At 29.3% G+C, this 15,793-nt stretch overlaps 1 protein-coding gene across 1 annotated transcript in view; it reads left to right on the top strand.

The window, feature by feature from the left end:
• The window catches only part of LOC142321173 (cell adhesion molecule Dscam2-like), a 267,607-nt gene that overhangs the window by 59,184 nt on the left and 192,630 nt on the right, over positions 1-15,793 (top strand). The window contains exon 3 of the mRNA XM_075359168.1: positions 10,246-10,388. Within this exon, the coding sequence (XP_075215283.1) occupies positions 10,246-10,388 (143 nt within the window). The remainder of the gene's footprint in view (positions 1-10,245; positions 10,389-15,793) is intronic.

Below are 15,793 nucleotides of genomic sequence, written 5' to 3'. Positions count from 1 at the left end.
ACATTATGTAGATAATGTATAAATTAAAAAATAGAAATTATGTAGATCTGTAGTTACAGTACAACATGCATTCGGTAAAAAGTTTCATTTTTTTCTCCAAGTGACAATAACATTCGTGGATGGCATAATCGGTCTGATACGACCAAATATCTATGTAAAGAGAAGAGAACGGGACAATCAGGGCTATCTAAAGAAAATGGTGAACGTGTTAGGAAAGAGTCTTTCCTTCGTAATCCTAAAAAATCTGATAAGAAGGCCAGCCGTGAGATAGTAGGGCCGGTGATGATGAATATTTTAAAGAAACGCTTATATATGCTTTCATACCGTTTTCAATTGTTATTAGCTTTGAATCCTACCAACTGCGCTTGATTGCCACTTACGCAATCGAAATGTTACATCATGAAGGTGACAGTTTTCTTGATCGCATTGTGTTTAAAACAAGTCAAATCATTTATCTTAGTGGAAAGCTTAACATACATAATGTTCATTCCGGTACCTTAAAAATTTCTCATTAACTTTTATAGTCTGAAAGAAATTGAATGTTTTCTTTACAATATCCTGACGTTGCCGTCGGAAAACAGTACATACTATTGTATACCATGTATAAAGCATTTTTTCGCAACCCAAAATGTGTATAATAGTATCTGCTTCGGTCTTTCTTATGACTGCAACACTTCTAAGACGTATGAGGTACAAGAAGAATCAGTTAAGGGTTGTTTTCTCTGAGAATACCAATGATTCTGCTGCTAACCCCTTGAGTGAACAGAGCGAAAAGATCTCTTTTAAGATCTCTTTTAATTAAAGCAACTTGCGTGAGGAATTTGCTTTACTTAAAATGGCTACGTCATTTTTGCTAATGATTTAGTACTCATATGAGGTCACTTACAATCCTTAAAATTATGGTACTTAAAATAAATACGTAATTTTAACATATTTGTTAAACTTCAATCCAATATTTAAAAATAATAATGACCTAACTAAACGTTATAACGGTAACTAAAACTAAAGGTAGTGATGTTAAGTCGTAGAAAATAAGTTCTTATTTATTTGATAAAGAGATTTCATGTTGGAATTTATCCAAATACTATTTAAAACTATGTAATTGGGCAATACGTTGGTTGTTAAATTAAGAAGATAAATAATATCTTTTAGCTGAACTTTTAATAACTAATCTAGGATTTGTAAACTAAGCCTATATTATTTATTTTTGTACGAAGAACAAATATAATAAACTACCTGAAACACCAGAACGTTGAAAATTTTAAAAAAAGATTAATTTTTTTTTGTAGTTATTTCTCTAAATTTTTTTCAGAAAGTGATGACAATGCTTTCCATACCTAATAAATTTTTTACCGACTTTTTGAAGAAAAGTACGATATTACTTTCATTGCACGATGGTATTGGGTGTGAAATTGAATTTTCTTTACGTGTTGAAGTATGAGGAGTACGAAAATTCCATTCACTTAAATCTAACTTCCTTATATATATTTGCTGGTCTGTGTTTAAAATTTGAGGCTCGAAAATCTCCAAAACTATCTGATCATTTTCACTGAAATTTAGTACACTGTAGTAGTGTATCTGAAGTGCATGTAAAAATTTGAGTCCTTCTTGATTTACGCTCTATTTAAAATTGACCACAAACAACATAACCTCAATTAAAGGTATTTTTTTCACATAGTAGGAGTGGAGGATGAAAATGAATTCCATTACAAAAGTACCATTTATGTATAAAGTTTTGTGGCTCGAAAATTTCCAAAACTATAAGATCAATTTCATTGACATATAGGTATGATGTAGTAGTGTATCTGAAGTTGTGCTTGTGAGACTTTTGTTGAAGATTGGTTAAGTCGTTCTTTAGTTACGCTTAATTTAAGGTTGACAACAGACAACATAACTTCAATTTGAGGTTATGCTGACTTTGTATTAGTATATATTTCATACGCGCTTATGTAGTCACAGTGGTGAATGAGTTTAAACTTGAGGTTTGTGTATAGGGTCTATTCGTTATTTTTAATTATTTAATCAAATTACGATCATAATAATTTGATTTACTTATAAACAGAAAGTATAATTAATATTAAATAAAAAAAAAAAAAAATAATACAGCTCATTTACTTTTCTCATTTAATTTATGTTATGCAAATTTCTTACGCAAAAAATTTTATAAAATAATTAAACAAAAAATATTATACAAGAGACAGACGAAAAGTCTTATCTTTTTGCGCAGAACTCATAAGAATATTTTTTAATTTCATACTAACGATTTGTTCTACTTACGAACAATAAGTGTAGCTACTATACTAAAATTACGATTTCAAGAATTAATCACCTACAGAATTCAAATAAAATAGTAACCATCTGTTTTTTTTTTTTTTTTTTTTGTGTTGGGGGAAATCTTTTTCCTTTTTAAATAAATACCGTTTAGAAACCAAAAATCTCTGCTTAGTTATATTGAAAGGTAATTTTTATTGTTAATAAAATGCATGTTTAATCGGAATTATCTAATGTAACCTTTCAATGGAAAGTTAAAATTCTACCAACATTATAATAACAATTTTATCATCCTGCTGAATAGTTTTTGACTAGAAACTCTGAAAAAGTTCAATGTTTTAATTGCTGTAAGTTTCGCACGACTTGATTTCTATGTTCGAATTGATTTTACTATTGACAATGAAATTTTTAATATTTATGTTATTATAGATTTATAAGTGATATTTTCACCAATGTTCTAAAAAGTTTGTTCAAGTATTGTGTTGAATTGTTTTCCACTTTTTGGATGATTTTTTTTCAGTTTGTATGTGTATCTAAATGTAACTAAGCTGTCTGTGTAAGGAATTTTTTTGTTATAAATTTTTTTTGGGTTATTTATTGTGACCTAAAGTATACTTCAACTTTTATTTTATTTGTTTTTAAACGCCATTTTTCTGCGAGTCTATTATAAGATTTAAATGGTAAGATGCAGTTCCTATTTCTTCGTGTTGATAAATAATGACAATATAGCCACCAAAATTCTGTTACTGTACTTTTTTCAATTTCCCTAAGTCAAAAATAAATAAGGTGAACAAAATGGACACTAACACAATACTGAACTCGAAGTTCATGTCTCTATCGCTCCTCTCTATCCAACTTTTGACATCTCCAATGAGCTCGAATGTCCATCTACCTTTCATTGTCGTTTGCCACCTTCTGTTCCACTCCGTGTACAGCTTATCTACTGCTGAACACCCGTCTGTACCATTCACAATGAGGATCCTCATCGTAGCTTGCAAATTCACCGGAGGAACCCCCGCCATCACTGTATGCCGCCTCTGTACTTATGATCCTGTATCCAGCGATTTTCTGGAGATTTTGTCTACGTTGCAGCCTCATTATTCGACCAACATTTTGAGCTGTCGAAAGAGCTTCCTGCCAAATGCATTCCGTATAAAACCATTGACGACAGTACACTCACCGGCAGTCTCCTCTTCATTGTCCTTGAGCCCCCTTTGTTAGTCGTGATTCTAGTCAATGCCTGAACCACCTTCTCGCCCTTTCAGGCTGCCTCTTCCATATGTATACGGAATTTTCGATTCTTGTCCAGCCACACTCCCAGGTATTTTGTGGCTATACTGGGAGTTGATAATGTCGCCAACACAGAAACTGATGGGACTCAGCCTCCGCCGTCCGGACATCAACACCACCTTAACCTTCTCCTCCGCGAGGCGAAGACCATTGGTGGACAGTCATCTCCGTTCTACCCTGGCCGCTTCCTCGCTTGCAGTCCTCTCTTCATTTTCAGTTTTCCTACTAACACCAGGGCCAAATCGTCAGCATATGCCACCGATGTGGTGCTCTCCGGATATCTCTCCCTGTCTGGCCACGGTGTTTTCATCATTATTTACAACGGATGGGTAGGACCATCACCAACCAATGTCGTGATTGCGGGGAACAGATCGCCGCGGAACATGTGGTGTTCTCCTGCCCAAGATGGCGAGATTTGAGAGTCGGACTGTTGGAGCAAGGTATAGTGGACGCGAGCAATATAATAACTACTTTATCCCATTTGTCCTTGCTTATCAGCAAGGATAAGTGGTATAAAATAATGACGGTGTTCTCCACCGTGATACGTGGAAAAGCGCATGAGGAGAGAGTTCGACAGAATATGGATCAACGGATGAACCGAGGCATGGAGTCCGAAGACGAATGATCGTGGGGCTAGCCTTGCGTGGCGAGGTCTCCCCGAAGTCACCGTCCGTCAATCGCTCCCAGAGGACGCCACGGGGTCGTTTCGAATCAGATAGAAGAGGGTCCAGGAGATTACGTGGGGGCTGAGTACATGCCATAGGGACTAGTTCTGGCCCCTGCGTGGCTAGTGGGGGAGTGTTTTTAGCGGGTGAGAGTCCCGCACTCTCGTCAGAGCCGGCCTGGAGACGGCTGCCAGAGCTTTTTTCTCCCCCTACGGAAAAGAAAAAACAACACAGCCGGTCTCCATGGTTCGAGTGATAGCATCTCCGCCTTTCATCCGGAGGTCCCGGATTTGAATCCAGATCAGTCATGGCATTTTCACACTCTACAAATCGTTCATTTCATTCTCTGAACTAATACCTAACGGTAGTCTCGGAGGTTAGAAAATAAAAAAACACTATCGGGACTTATGTTTCTTTAATTAATAAACGATGGAAATGAAATTTATATTTTATCTTAAACAACATGACATCAGTAGTTATCGATAGTTGCTTAGTAATAATAAATTTAGAGTCTACAATTGATAGAAGAATTTTTTTTCTTCATAAAAGGCTCCTTGTTTGTGCTTTTCATGTCTTTCATGTCTTTATCTTTCATTACTTTGTTGTAGAAATAAAAAAATTTTTCATTTGGTGCAAATAAATCATCTTATTTTAGCATTTACTTCAGCATTCGTCTTGCCTTCTTACATAGTTCATAATATTTTTTATATTTTATTTTCAATTTATTATTGAATTGTTTCATAGCGATAAATCTGTACATGAATTTTAACTGAAGTATGTTTTCATTACAGCAATAAATTAAAAAAAGTAACTGTTGTTTTTTTTTTTTTTAATTTTATTGGTTTCAAGAGTGTGGCAGTCTTAAATTAATATAATTTCTAATTATTTAAAAAAATTTATTTTCTTATTTATAATTTGGATGTCCAAACATACTTGCAAGAAAAATATTAATCATTTGAAAGAATATATTTAGATTTAAAAAAATTCTATCTTCGTTATCTCACTAATCATCATATTGGAAAAGATTTGGAATCTTTTCGAAGTAGATAAATTTCGCTTCATAAAAATTATTACATTTTAGATGCATTGTAAAAATTTTTCTCAATTAAAAAAATCAATTTATGACAAAGGAACTGCCAGTTACTTAGAAAACGACGTTGACTTATTTTATTATTTTTTATTACAACTATGTGATGGTAATATTGGATTTGTTGAAGCTGACGACAAGTACTTTTATTTCTGTAATTGGTAGTTGGTCTTTGCTTAAATGATTATTCTTTTACATTATTTTTGAGATCATCAGTAAATGTCGATTTTCTCAAAATTATTTCCTTTCTTATTTTAATTTTTTTTTCTTTTTCTTTTATAGCTGTGCACACTAAGTTTACTATGATCGTCTTTCAATAAATGCAGTTATAATACTTCTGTTTCCTAGCCTCCTCGACCATCTCCTCCTTATGTATCTTCTTTTCTTTTGTGTACATCTCCTCTTTCTACCTATTTCCTCTTTTTCTTCTCCAGCTACTCCCCTCTTTCTAATTTTTCTTCTTGTCACTCTTAATTCTTCTGCTCCCTTACCGCTCACACCTCATCTTTATTTTTCCTCTCTTTGTACTTCAATTCCTCATTTTCTTTCTGTTTCAACTATCTCCCCTCACCAGTTGTTTTATCTGCTTCGCTCATCCTCTTCTTTTACCAGTTTATCGATAATTTTTATTAATGTTTTTTTATATTTTTTCCTTCTCATCATTTACTTTAAATAATGAACACTATTTTATGAAAATCAGATCACTAAAAATTAATTATACACGTAAATTTTTAAACAAAATTTCTTTGAAATAAACCTATCCAAACCATTCTGTTCGGAAATTTCTCGGTCTAAAATAGAATAGGAAGATTTTTCAGAATTTATTTTTATTTTTCAGCGTAATCTCCTTGCAGTTCATCACACTTAGGTCAACGACTTTTCAATTTTTAATACTCTAAATATAATTCAGATTGTCCAAATCTGTAAAGTAATCTGAATTTCGTAATCTTGTGTTATTCATCGTTTTGATTTAATTTTTATTACGGAATAATTTTTTTATCATATTAATAAATTTTATTACTTCAAATATAAATTAAATAATATTGCTTAATTTAGTTAAACAAGAAACTGAAGTGATAAGGTATATAATACCGTAACTCTTTAAAAATTTGTTTTATTGTACATAAGGTCTAATGAATATTATAAATATCATTTAATTTAATAGAAAGGTTATTGTACATATATTTGTTAATTATCATTATTCACATTTAAAATTGTTCATATTTATACTTTTTTATAATTAAAACCAATTAAATTTCTTGTAATTATTAATTTGTTATGAATTGTACAGTTTAGTAATCAGAAATATTTAACATCATCTTGTAAATGGAAATTTTAAATTAAAAAAAAAGAATTCATTGAAGTGGCTAAACACTTAATTTAAAAACATAATAAACAAATAATAATAATGTTTTCTTCGTACCTACATTTTTCTTTTGTGACTAAGTATAATTTTAATTTAATTTCCATGTCGCATGGCTATTTTGTAAGTTTCTCTTAGTTTTCCGCAATTAATTTTGTTGAAAACACATTCCAGTTCTGAATAAAAGTGCTTCCTTCATCAGAATTCTTTTGTCCCCTTGTTTTCAACCGCTATTCAAAACGGTATTGTCGGAATTCATTACTTAGTAGAGGCTCATATCGTACGCTGACATTTTCTGATTTTTTTTTTTTTTTACTACATTAAAAAAGGCATATTTGAACAATAATTTCTCATGAAAGCCTTCAAGATATCTTTCCTGGATACGAAATATTAGCATTATTGTTACTATTTTATTCTTTCGTTTTATTTTTATTAAACAATGATCGATGAAGCTGCAAAACTGCTACGTTTTTTTTTTATTTTTTAACTGAACACGCTTCAATATTTCATTATTATAAATTAATATTATTTTTATTTTCAATAATTTGTCGTAATTTATTTATATGATTGTAATCTACCTCTTTTTTAAACCGTCAAAGCTTACGTGTAAAATAATTAAATTCAACTGTATAGTAGAATTTCATTAATTTCAGTTGTATGTTACGTAGCTAAATTACATACAAGGGTAATTAAAAAGAGAACATTTTATCACTTGATTATAGTCATTTTTTTGATGGAAAGAAAACACTTTTTTGTTAAGTAATTACATTGTTAGAAGAGTTTAATTAAATTTAATGCATTCACTTTAATAACAAGGTTTACGAGCATGTGTTTACTGGTTCTAAGAAACCCACATAAATGCCACTTTTTTAAACTTCTTTAATTCTTTTTAATTACTTTTTTTAAATTTAGTACTAAAAAATTTACTTTATAGAGTTTATTATTACATTGCATTATTTATAGAAAAGCTTTTATTATAATTTAAGAAAATACAGTTTTACATTAGAAATTGATAAAATTTAGGATAATTTTTAAATTATTAGAAATGTTAATTATTTATCATGACGTTTGCTGGGATTTGGTAACTCATATTAAATATGTAAATGAAGCGTTAGATTTATCAGTTACTCATTTTCGACGGTAATGAATAACACCTAATTTTGGTAAATTTCAATAATATAAAATAGTATTAACATCTGATTTTACTCGTTGGTGTTCGCTTTACTATTATAAACTAATCACTGCAAAAGAGGTAAATATTTTTACAAAAAGAATTATTTGTGATCTAATAGATACAAAATTCTACTAACAAAAACTGTTATTATGAAAAGGATGATCCTTACAGTAAATAAAAAGTTTTCTACTAAGTTCGTGAAAATTCTTTGTTAAAGTAATGTAAGTCAGTACTTTCATTGTTCTCAAATCCTGAGGTTCATGTTCCCAACAATTTTTCATAGTTATCCGAGGCCATTGAAGGACTAAATTTCCTTGACTACCAAAAAACAGTGTCATCAATTTGTTTTACATTTCATCTGAAGTTAAATTTACTTTATAATTATTAGCATCTCAATCGTAAAGACTATAGTATTTCACCAAAGATCCAACTTAAGTTTGTAGATTGATATATATGAATAATCTTGTAAAATGTCAAATAAATTTTGTTATAATTTTTTTTGAATTTTTCAACTACATATACTATCACTTCGAAGGATTTAAAAATAAATTCATTGCATCAAATGATCACTTTTCATTACAAAAATGATGTTATGATGTAAGTACCATGTTATTAGCGAAATAATTTACATTATTTAGATGATCTCTCCAAAATCGGATATAAAATATTTTGTAGGCTAACAATTTCAGCTCAGCTAGAATGCAAAGGTAAAGTGAATTTTGCCTAATAACAATTTTAAGAGCAAACTGTTAGTGTGATTTTAAAAGATGCATCTATGAGAAGATAGGCTAATTTTTCTATGCTTACTAATTTTTACTTTTCTATCACAAGTTGGACCTTTTGTCATCAAACAACCGTTCCATAATGAGGTATGGTTTAAAATAATTTTATCTAACCACTGACTTATTAGGCATAAACCAAGACCAAAATTAATAAAATAGAATTTTTTTTAAAATAAAACTAAGATTGTTAAGATTTTTTTCAACATATTTTATATCTTTCGAACACAAGTAATAATCAATAATCTAACATCCATCGCCACCCAGTAAACTAGTTGGATTCAGAGTAAAATGTTCTTTACACTAGTGAAGTTTTAAGAAATAAAAGAAAAATACATTATCATATCAGAACAAAAATTAATAAGATTCTTTTTGGAATGATACGACACCAAACTAAATTTATTGCATTATTGTTAACCATATAGAACTAAACATTATAATTTAATAAATTACTATTTTTTTTTTACGCAATGCAGTTTAAATTTTCTTCAATAGTGTTTATTATTCTTTTTAGCAATCTGTTATTGTAAAGGAACGGAGGTCGGATTTCAAAAACATTTTATCCAACAATATAACAAATTTTAAAACTCCCTATCGGGAAAATTATATTTAATAAAATCTTCAAATACCACAGTGTTATTAACTTTTTACATTTAACTTAATACTGGAGGAGATAGAAAAACGAAAACGTTTGATTATTAAGTGACTTTTAAACGTTCAAAGAATATCTCTTTTAGAAAACTAAACGGTTATTGTAATTGCAATATTTCAATTTTCGAAAATTAGAAGCGGGAAGAAGTTAGGAGATCAAGTAGCTTACTTAACCTATTTGAAAAAGTTTTTAATTTTTCTTTAAAGTAGAATGCAAATCGAGAAATCGAATTGTTTAAAAAAACTCAATTTTTCAGTGTTTTTGTGATTGAAGGAGGTCTCACAGAAAGGCATCTTTATCTTTTTTAATATCATTAAGGAATTTATAGTTTTTAAAACTAGAATCGATTTAGAAAAATTAGTTTGATAAAGTTATTTTTTTGAGAAAGAAATCTAGGACACTTACGTAGCCAAGGAATTCTAAAATTCTTTGACAGGACAAATTAAGGTACTAGTCCCCGAGAAATCAAATTCTTTCAAAAAAATTAAGCATGAATAAAAGTTTATCTAAATTTTTGTTTAAAAGAGATATAAAAAGGCTAAAGAGACAATAGTAGGCCATAATATACAGAACTGTTATGTTTTTTATATCTCACTTAAGCTAGAACACGTTTTAAAACAGTGAAATTTTTGGCTGATAATTTTAATTTTTTTTCGTGTTAATTACAAAGTTCCGAGGGGAGTTAAGGAATTTATAACATCACAAAATTTATTAAATACCTACTTTCCAATCCTAGAAATCCCTAAATCTAATGAATCAAAATAAACGGTTCCACCTAAAAAAATTATCATTAATAAACATAATTCCCTTTTCAAACATACACGAGGACGAACGAAGGTAATTTAGGATTAATTTTTTTTAATGTAGTGTTTGGTTTGGTCGAATCATTATTGTTATATATTTCTTTTACTCAAAAATTTTATGTTTAATTATTACAAGAATTTTTTGTTTGTTTTATGTTAAGGGAGGTGTTAATAAATGGCAGTCTGTACATTCCTCCGTTTCCCAGCTCTCAGTTCAGACCAGATGTTCATTCAACAACATACCGATGCAGAGCTTCAAATTCAGTCGGAACTGTATTATCTCGACCATGCAAACTACGACCAGGTAAATACGAATAATTTTTTTAATACATTTTTTTAACTTCTATTTTAACAAACTAGAAAACTTTAATGTAAAGTTTTTTCTCATATTAGACAATCTTATTGCATTCTTCATCATTTAAATTAATCTGTGTTTTATATATAACAGTAATAATAATATAATGAAAATTTTTCGTATCTTTTCATCTACGAAGGTTTTAATATTAAAAAATTTAGCAAATCATTTATTAAAAATATAGACCGACACCTTCAATCAAAATTACGTTTTCTACTCTTATATTATTTTCTTTTTCTTTTAGGCTAGTCAAATTTCATTTATAAATACAAAGATGGTCTACTTTATTTTTGTAATGTACAATGATGAATGGTTTGTTAATTGCTTTATATAGCATTAATATTTTCTTCTACTTCTTTTTTTGCGTATCACCTGATTTCGGGGTACATCAGATCAGGCACTTCTGTGCCTATTTTAGCCCAGTATTGTTTAATCCTTTTTGATCTTTCTTTCCTTTCTTATTTGGAGAATTGGATTTGTTTGATTTTAGCTTGGAACCTCGTTTTCTTGACCTTGGTGAATTTTTTTGACGGTTTTGACCAGGAGAATGCTTTTGATGGATTTCTGTTTCTTTGGGCCTAGGAGTTTTCTTAAGATTTTCCTCTCTTTTATTTCCATTCTTTCGATTGGGCCGTATTTAGTGATGGATAATGTTTTTGGATGCGTACATGGCTTTCGATATTGTTACCGTGTTGTAATGTTTTATTTTTCCGTTCCAGGATAAAAAGTTTTTTGTTATATGTGTTTTTAGTGAGTTGAAAGGCTAATTTGAGTTTATTTTTTCTGGTTTCCAATGTATTTTTCTCGAAGGCATCCCGTCTGATCCATTTTCAGAGACATTTAAATTCTTGGACTATTTCAATCTTTTAAGGTTTCCAATTTTAAGGTTCTTTGGTGAGTTTGTCATTATTTTGGTTTTTTCGGAGATGATTTTGATACTTATTTTCGTTGCTTGTTTTTCAAGTACTAGAGTCTGCTATTTAGCTTCATCCCATGTCTCAGCTAGTAGGGCCATATGGTCCGAGTTTGATTTTGATACATTAGTTTTTTTGTTTCTGGTCGGATTTCAATATGGATATTTTGGTTCCATTCTATAACTAATTTTTCTAGGGCACAGTTGAATAGTAATGGGGAGAGTCCGTTTCCTTCTGTACGTCGGTTTTAATTTTGAAAGGGTCGGATAGTTCTCTCATGAACTTAACTTTGGAGTATGTGCTGGTGAGTGTCTCTTTAATTATATTTGTGGTATTTTTGTGGTGTTTTTCCAGATGCAGTTCTTTTAGTATGTAGCCAGAGGTAGTCTTGATTTAATGAGTAGTACGCTTTTTGGGAGTCGATGAAATTGATAATTTATGACTTGACTTTCCATATTTGGTTGTTCATGGGGTTTTTAAGGTTTAGAATTCGTTCTCAAAGTATGCAGATGGATAATTCCATTAATTTGGTATATATGAAATGTTAAATTACGATAACAAAACACATGATTATGATTAACAAAATAAAAGGAAATTGTTACTAATAATAAGAAACAGTTTTAAATTCAATTATTAACCGATAAACTAGATAAAAATTGAACAAATAATATGTAGTAGAGGTATAACTTACTTCAAAATTAAAGTGTTTAGTTAAGGTTTCTAAAGCGGTTTGCCAGGTAGAATTTCATAGTTGTGATAAAATGGCTGAAGACGTTGATTAAAAGTTACTATTTATTAACCAGCAGTTATTGATACAAGATGAAAAGGGGAGCAGATGATGCAGATATTATACGTTAAGCTTGTAGATCATTTGGAATTATATGATATGTAATTGGAAATTTCAGAAGTATGAATTTTGAATACATATTTGATTATTTTAAAAAGAATTTAAATAATTAACAGCGAATCGAAGATTTTATTGGTTTAAAAGGAAATTGTGTTCCTGAATAAAATTAGGAAATCTGATTTTGAGGAATTCCTCATGTTTCACTAAAATATTATTTGTTTTAGTTTCTTTAAATATATTTCATCTTTACATATGATGTTACCTTTCCATCGGGTGTAGAACGTTAATCAATGATTTCTTAATAATAGAGGAAGCATAAAACGTTAAGTAATCTGCGACTTGTGAGTACATAATGTTTAATACATTGCGATCTCGCCAGATTATTTCCAAGAATTTTGTCTTCACAAAGCTTTTTGCCTCATCACTCTTATTACCTCCTGTTCTAATTAAGTATGTCAAACGTATCAACTAAAATAAAAGATGTGAACTAACCCTTTCAACTAAGATAAGGAGTTAATTAGTTAAAATACAATATGACTAAAGAGTTTCATTTTTTATATTCGAGTGTATAACTCACAATGTATATGTATTTAATTTTTAAACATGAAATTAACTAAACTATGTGACTGTATAAAGGTAAAGAGTTAAAAAAAAATCATTGTATCAAATAATTCTCAAAATATGACTTTTAATTGTGCTAAAATCAGCATCGATCACAATGACTACCACCCTCATTATCTTCATTTTATTAATACCTCCTCAAAATTGAGCGTCAAATCTGTCAAAGTTTGATCACTAGCAGTATCAATATCTACTTCTGGAGATCAAAACGGGAACACAGAATTTCTGGATGATTTTACATCGAAAAAGGCATGAGCATCGGCTGAGGATATCTATCTAGATCTTTAATGCAGTGATTACCTGTTTCCTTCTGCATTCTAATGCTATTAACCAACTATGTGAATCGCCAACCTTTAGGGATGATTTCTCACTCCAAGCGAAATAGATTGACCTGATTTTTACTTGCTAACCACCCTCACAAGAGGATCCTAGCACGTACGACGGAGGGACACCTTATTCCAGCAGTTACTCAGCTGGCTGACTGCTTTGTAGATATTAGGTAATGGGGCACCATATCCTTAGATATTTAAGTATAAGTGGATCGTATTAAATTATTATTCTAAACATGTAACATTCATATATGTGGTAACATAGTTGGGAATGACATTTCATTCACTAATTATTGTGAAAAGAAGATAGTAACCAAATATAATTGCTGAATTTTAAGTTTGTGCTTAAGAGTAGTTTTAGAATAATTCTAAAGAAAAGCTATTTTGCATTTGCGGAAAAGAATCATTAAGCATAAAAAAAATTGTATGAAAAATCATCTAAACCGTTTATGAACTATACATTTAAAAAACTAATGAAATATATGTAATAAATCTAATGAAAGAAATACCAAATGGAAAAATGTAACAGATACTCCTAGGTGAGCTTTCTGGCTTTTATTTCATTGCTAGAATTTATATACAAGTATATTTCTCAGAAGAGAAACATTAAAATTGCGATAAAATTCTCATGTTTTAATTGTTTAAAATAAACATTTTGTAATTCTCGTTTTCTAAAAAAAAGTCGGAGTCATGTTTAAAATTTTGAAGAAATTTCCTAAAATAGATTTAAGATTTAAAATTCCAATTTCCTTAACTTTCTACGATGAAAAATATCTATTTTGATTTATATAAATATTATAATTCAAACTCATTTGAAGAGATAAAAATTTTCTTTAAAATTGTACCTCCCTAACAAAAATCTAAAACGGTAAATTTGTATTTAATCTCTAATAATCCCAGAAAGGACAGCCCAATCCTTTCCTTCCCAAAAGTTTCGGAAGGTTTTTTAAATGAAACCAATCTACCTTTATAAATTTGATAATAAAATTTGGGAATTCAAGATATCATTATACGAAAACTCTGGTTCACTTTTCATCAAAGTACGTAAATCTTGACAAATCAAATAAGAAATCTTGACAAATTTATCCCTGAGAATCTTCTCTAAAAGTAATGAAGTTTTAGAGTTTTTCAGAAAACTTTAAAAAGTACAATTAACTAAAAAAATGTATTTTAAAATTGATTCGAATCGGGCTTGTAGTTCATGAAATTCAAACAAATATACTTGTTTCCACTATATAGACAGACGTTCATACTTATTCATTAATATTTTTTCCTTCTGACGTTATAGCTTTATTTGAATTGAGATGAAAAACGTTCTATTTTTAGCAGGTGCTGTGGAGAATCTTTCTTTATAATTGAATTTCGACTACGAAATAACAACGAAAAAAAATTAATCAACATTCCTCAAAATCAAAGGCTAGTCTAAAAATAAAAGTATATATATAATCATATTATTCCTTCCTTCAAATAAAATTGGTAAATTTATTACTATTTTCATTTCATTATTTAACTCGATTTGATGGATTTATATGTTTCTTTTTTATTGTTTTATGTAAGTTTTTACTTTCCAAACAGATTTAGATGATTCTTATTTTGTACAGGACGTTTGTTTCGTGATCTCATTGCAAGTTTTATTACGTTGCTTAACAAGGTTGCTTAAACAAATTGCTTAAATTGCATTGCGTTTGTAATGGAAACTAATGGATACTTTGAATATAATTTTATGATTTTTTTTCATGATTGCTTATTGTATTGTTACGCAAAAAAGATAATAATTATTCTCATGGAATTCTGTTATTCAAGTATTTTTGCATAAAATTGGTCAGAAAATAGGTTGAAAATTTAATGGATATTCCTGCACTTTGCGAAGTCTTAGTTCATGTTATTTACTAGTCTTTTACTTCGTTTCTCTGCATTCTTTTATTATATCTGATTTATCGTGTTTCTCCAGGCATTTATTCTTTAGCCGCTTCCTTTTTATTCTGTAATAAAAATGAAAATAACAAATTAAAATAACTGAAACTAAAATATATGTAACCGATTTAAAAAACAAAATCTCGCAAAACTAAAAAAAAATATATATATTTTTTTTAAATCTTGTTTAAATTATAATTTGTTAAAGTCGTCGTTAAATTGAGGATTACAAGTTGTTACTATTTTTTTTAGGAAAATGTCTTCTTAAAGTCTATATTTAAAAATAGTTTTAAAGTTTTTGTTTTTTTTTTTAGCTGTTATTTGTTTTGAAGTCTGTTTTAATTTTATTTGTTATTTTATATATATATATGTTATAAGCAATAAGTTTACTTTTTTTTTGTATATTAAAAAATATCTTCAATTTCAATAAAAAAGTGTTATGTAGAAATAATTCCTGATGTTTTTTTTTTAAATTCAAAACTGAGCTAAAAGCAGATTCACAATATAGAATCCTTACAGCTTATGAATTTAACCTAACTGAATGTCTGTCAGACTCCCTTACACTCTCTCGCTTTCTGTTATTCATTGAGTTTTCAAATGCAATTTTTTGGATCGAAGAATATTTATGTTTTTTCCTTTCTTAAAAGTATTTACATTTTTTAGATCTGTGGTAAAAAAAACACGATTTTTTTATTTTTTAAATCCAATACTTTAATCAGCACGATATTT

Source organism: Lycorma delicatula, chromosome 3 (genome assembly GCF_047948215.1).
Source record: "Lycorma delicatula isolate Av1 chromosome 3, ASM4794821v1, whole genome shotgun sequence".
NCBI classification, from domain to species: domain Eukaryota; kingdom Metazoa; phylum Arthropoda; class Insecta; order Hemiptera; family Fulgoridae; genus Lycorma; species Lycorma delicatula.
The sequence above is the reverse complement of the archived record's forward strand: the minus strand, read 5'-3'. Positions and strand labels throughout refer to the sequence as shown.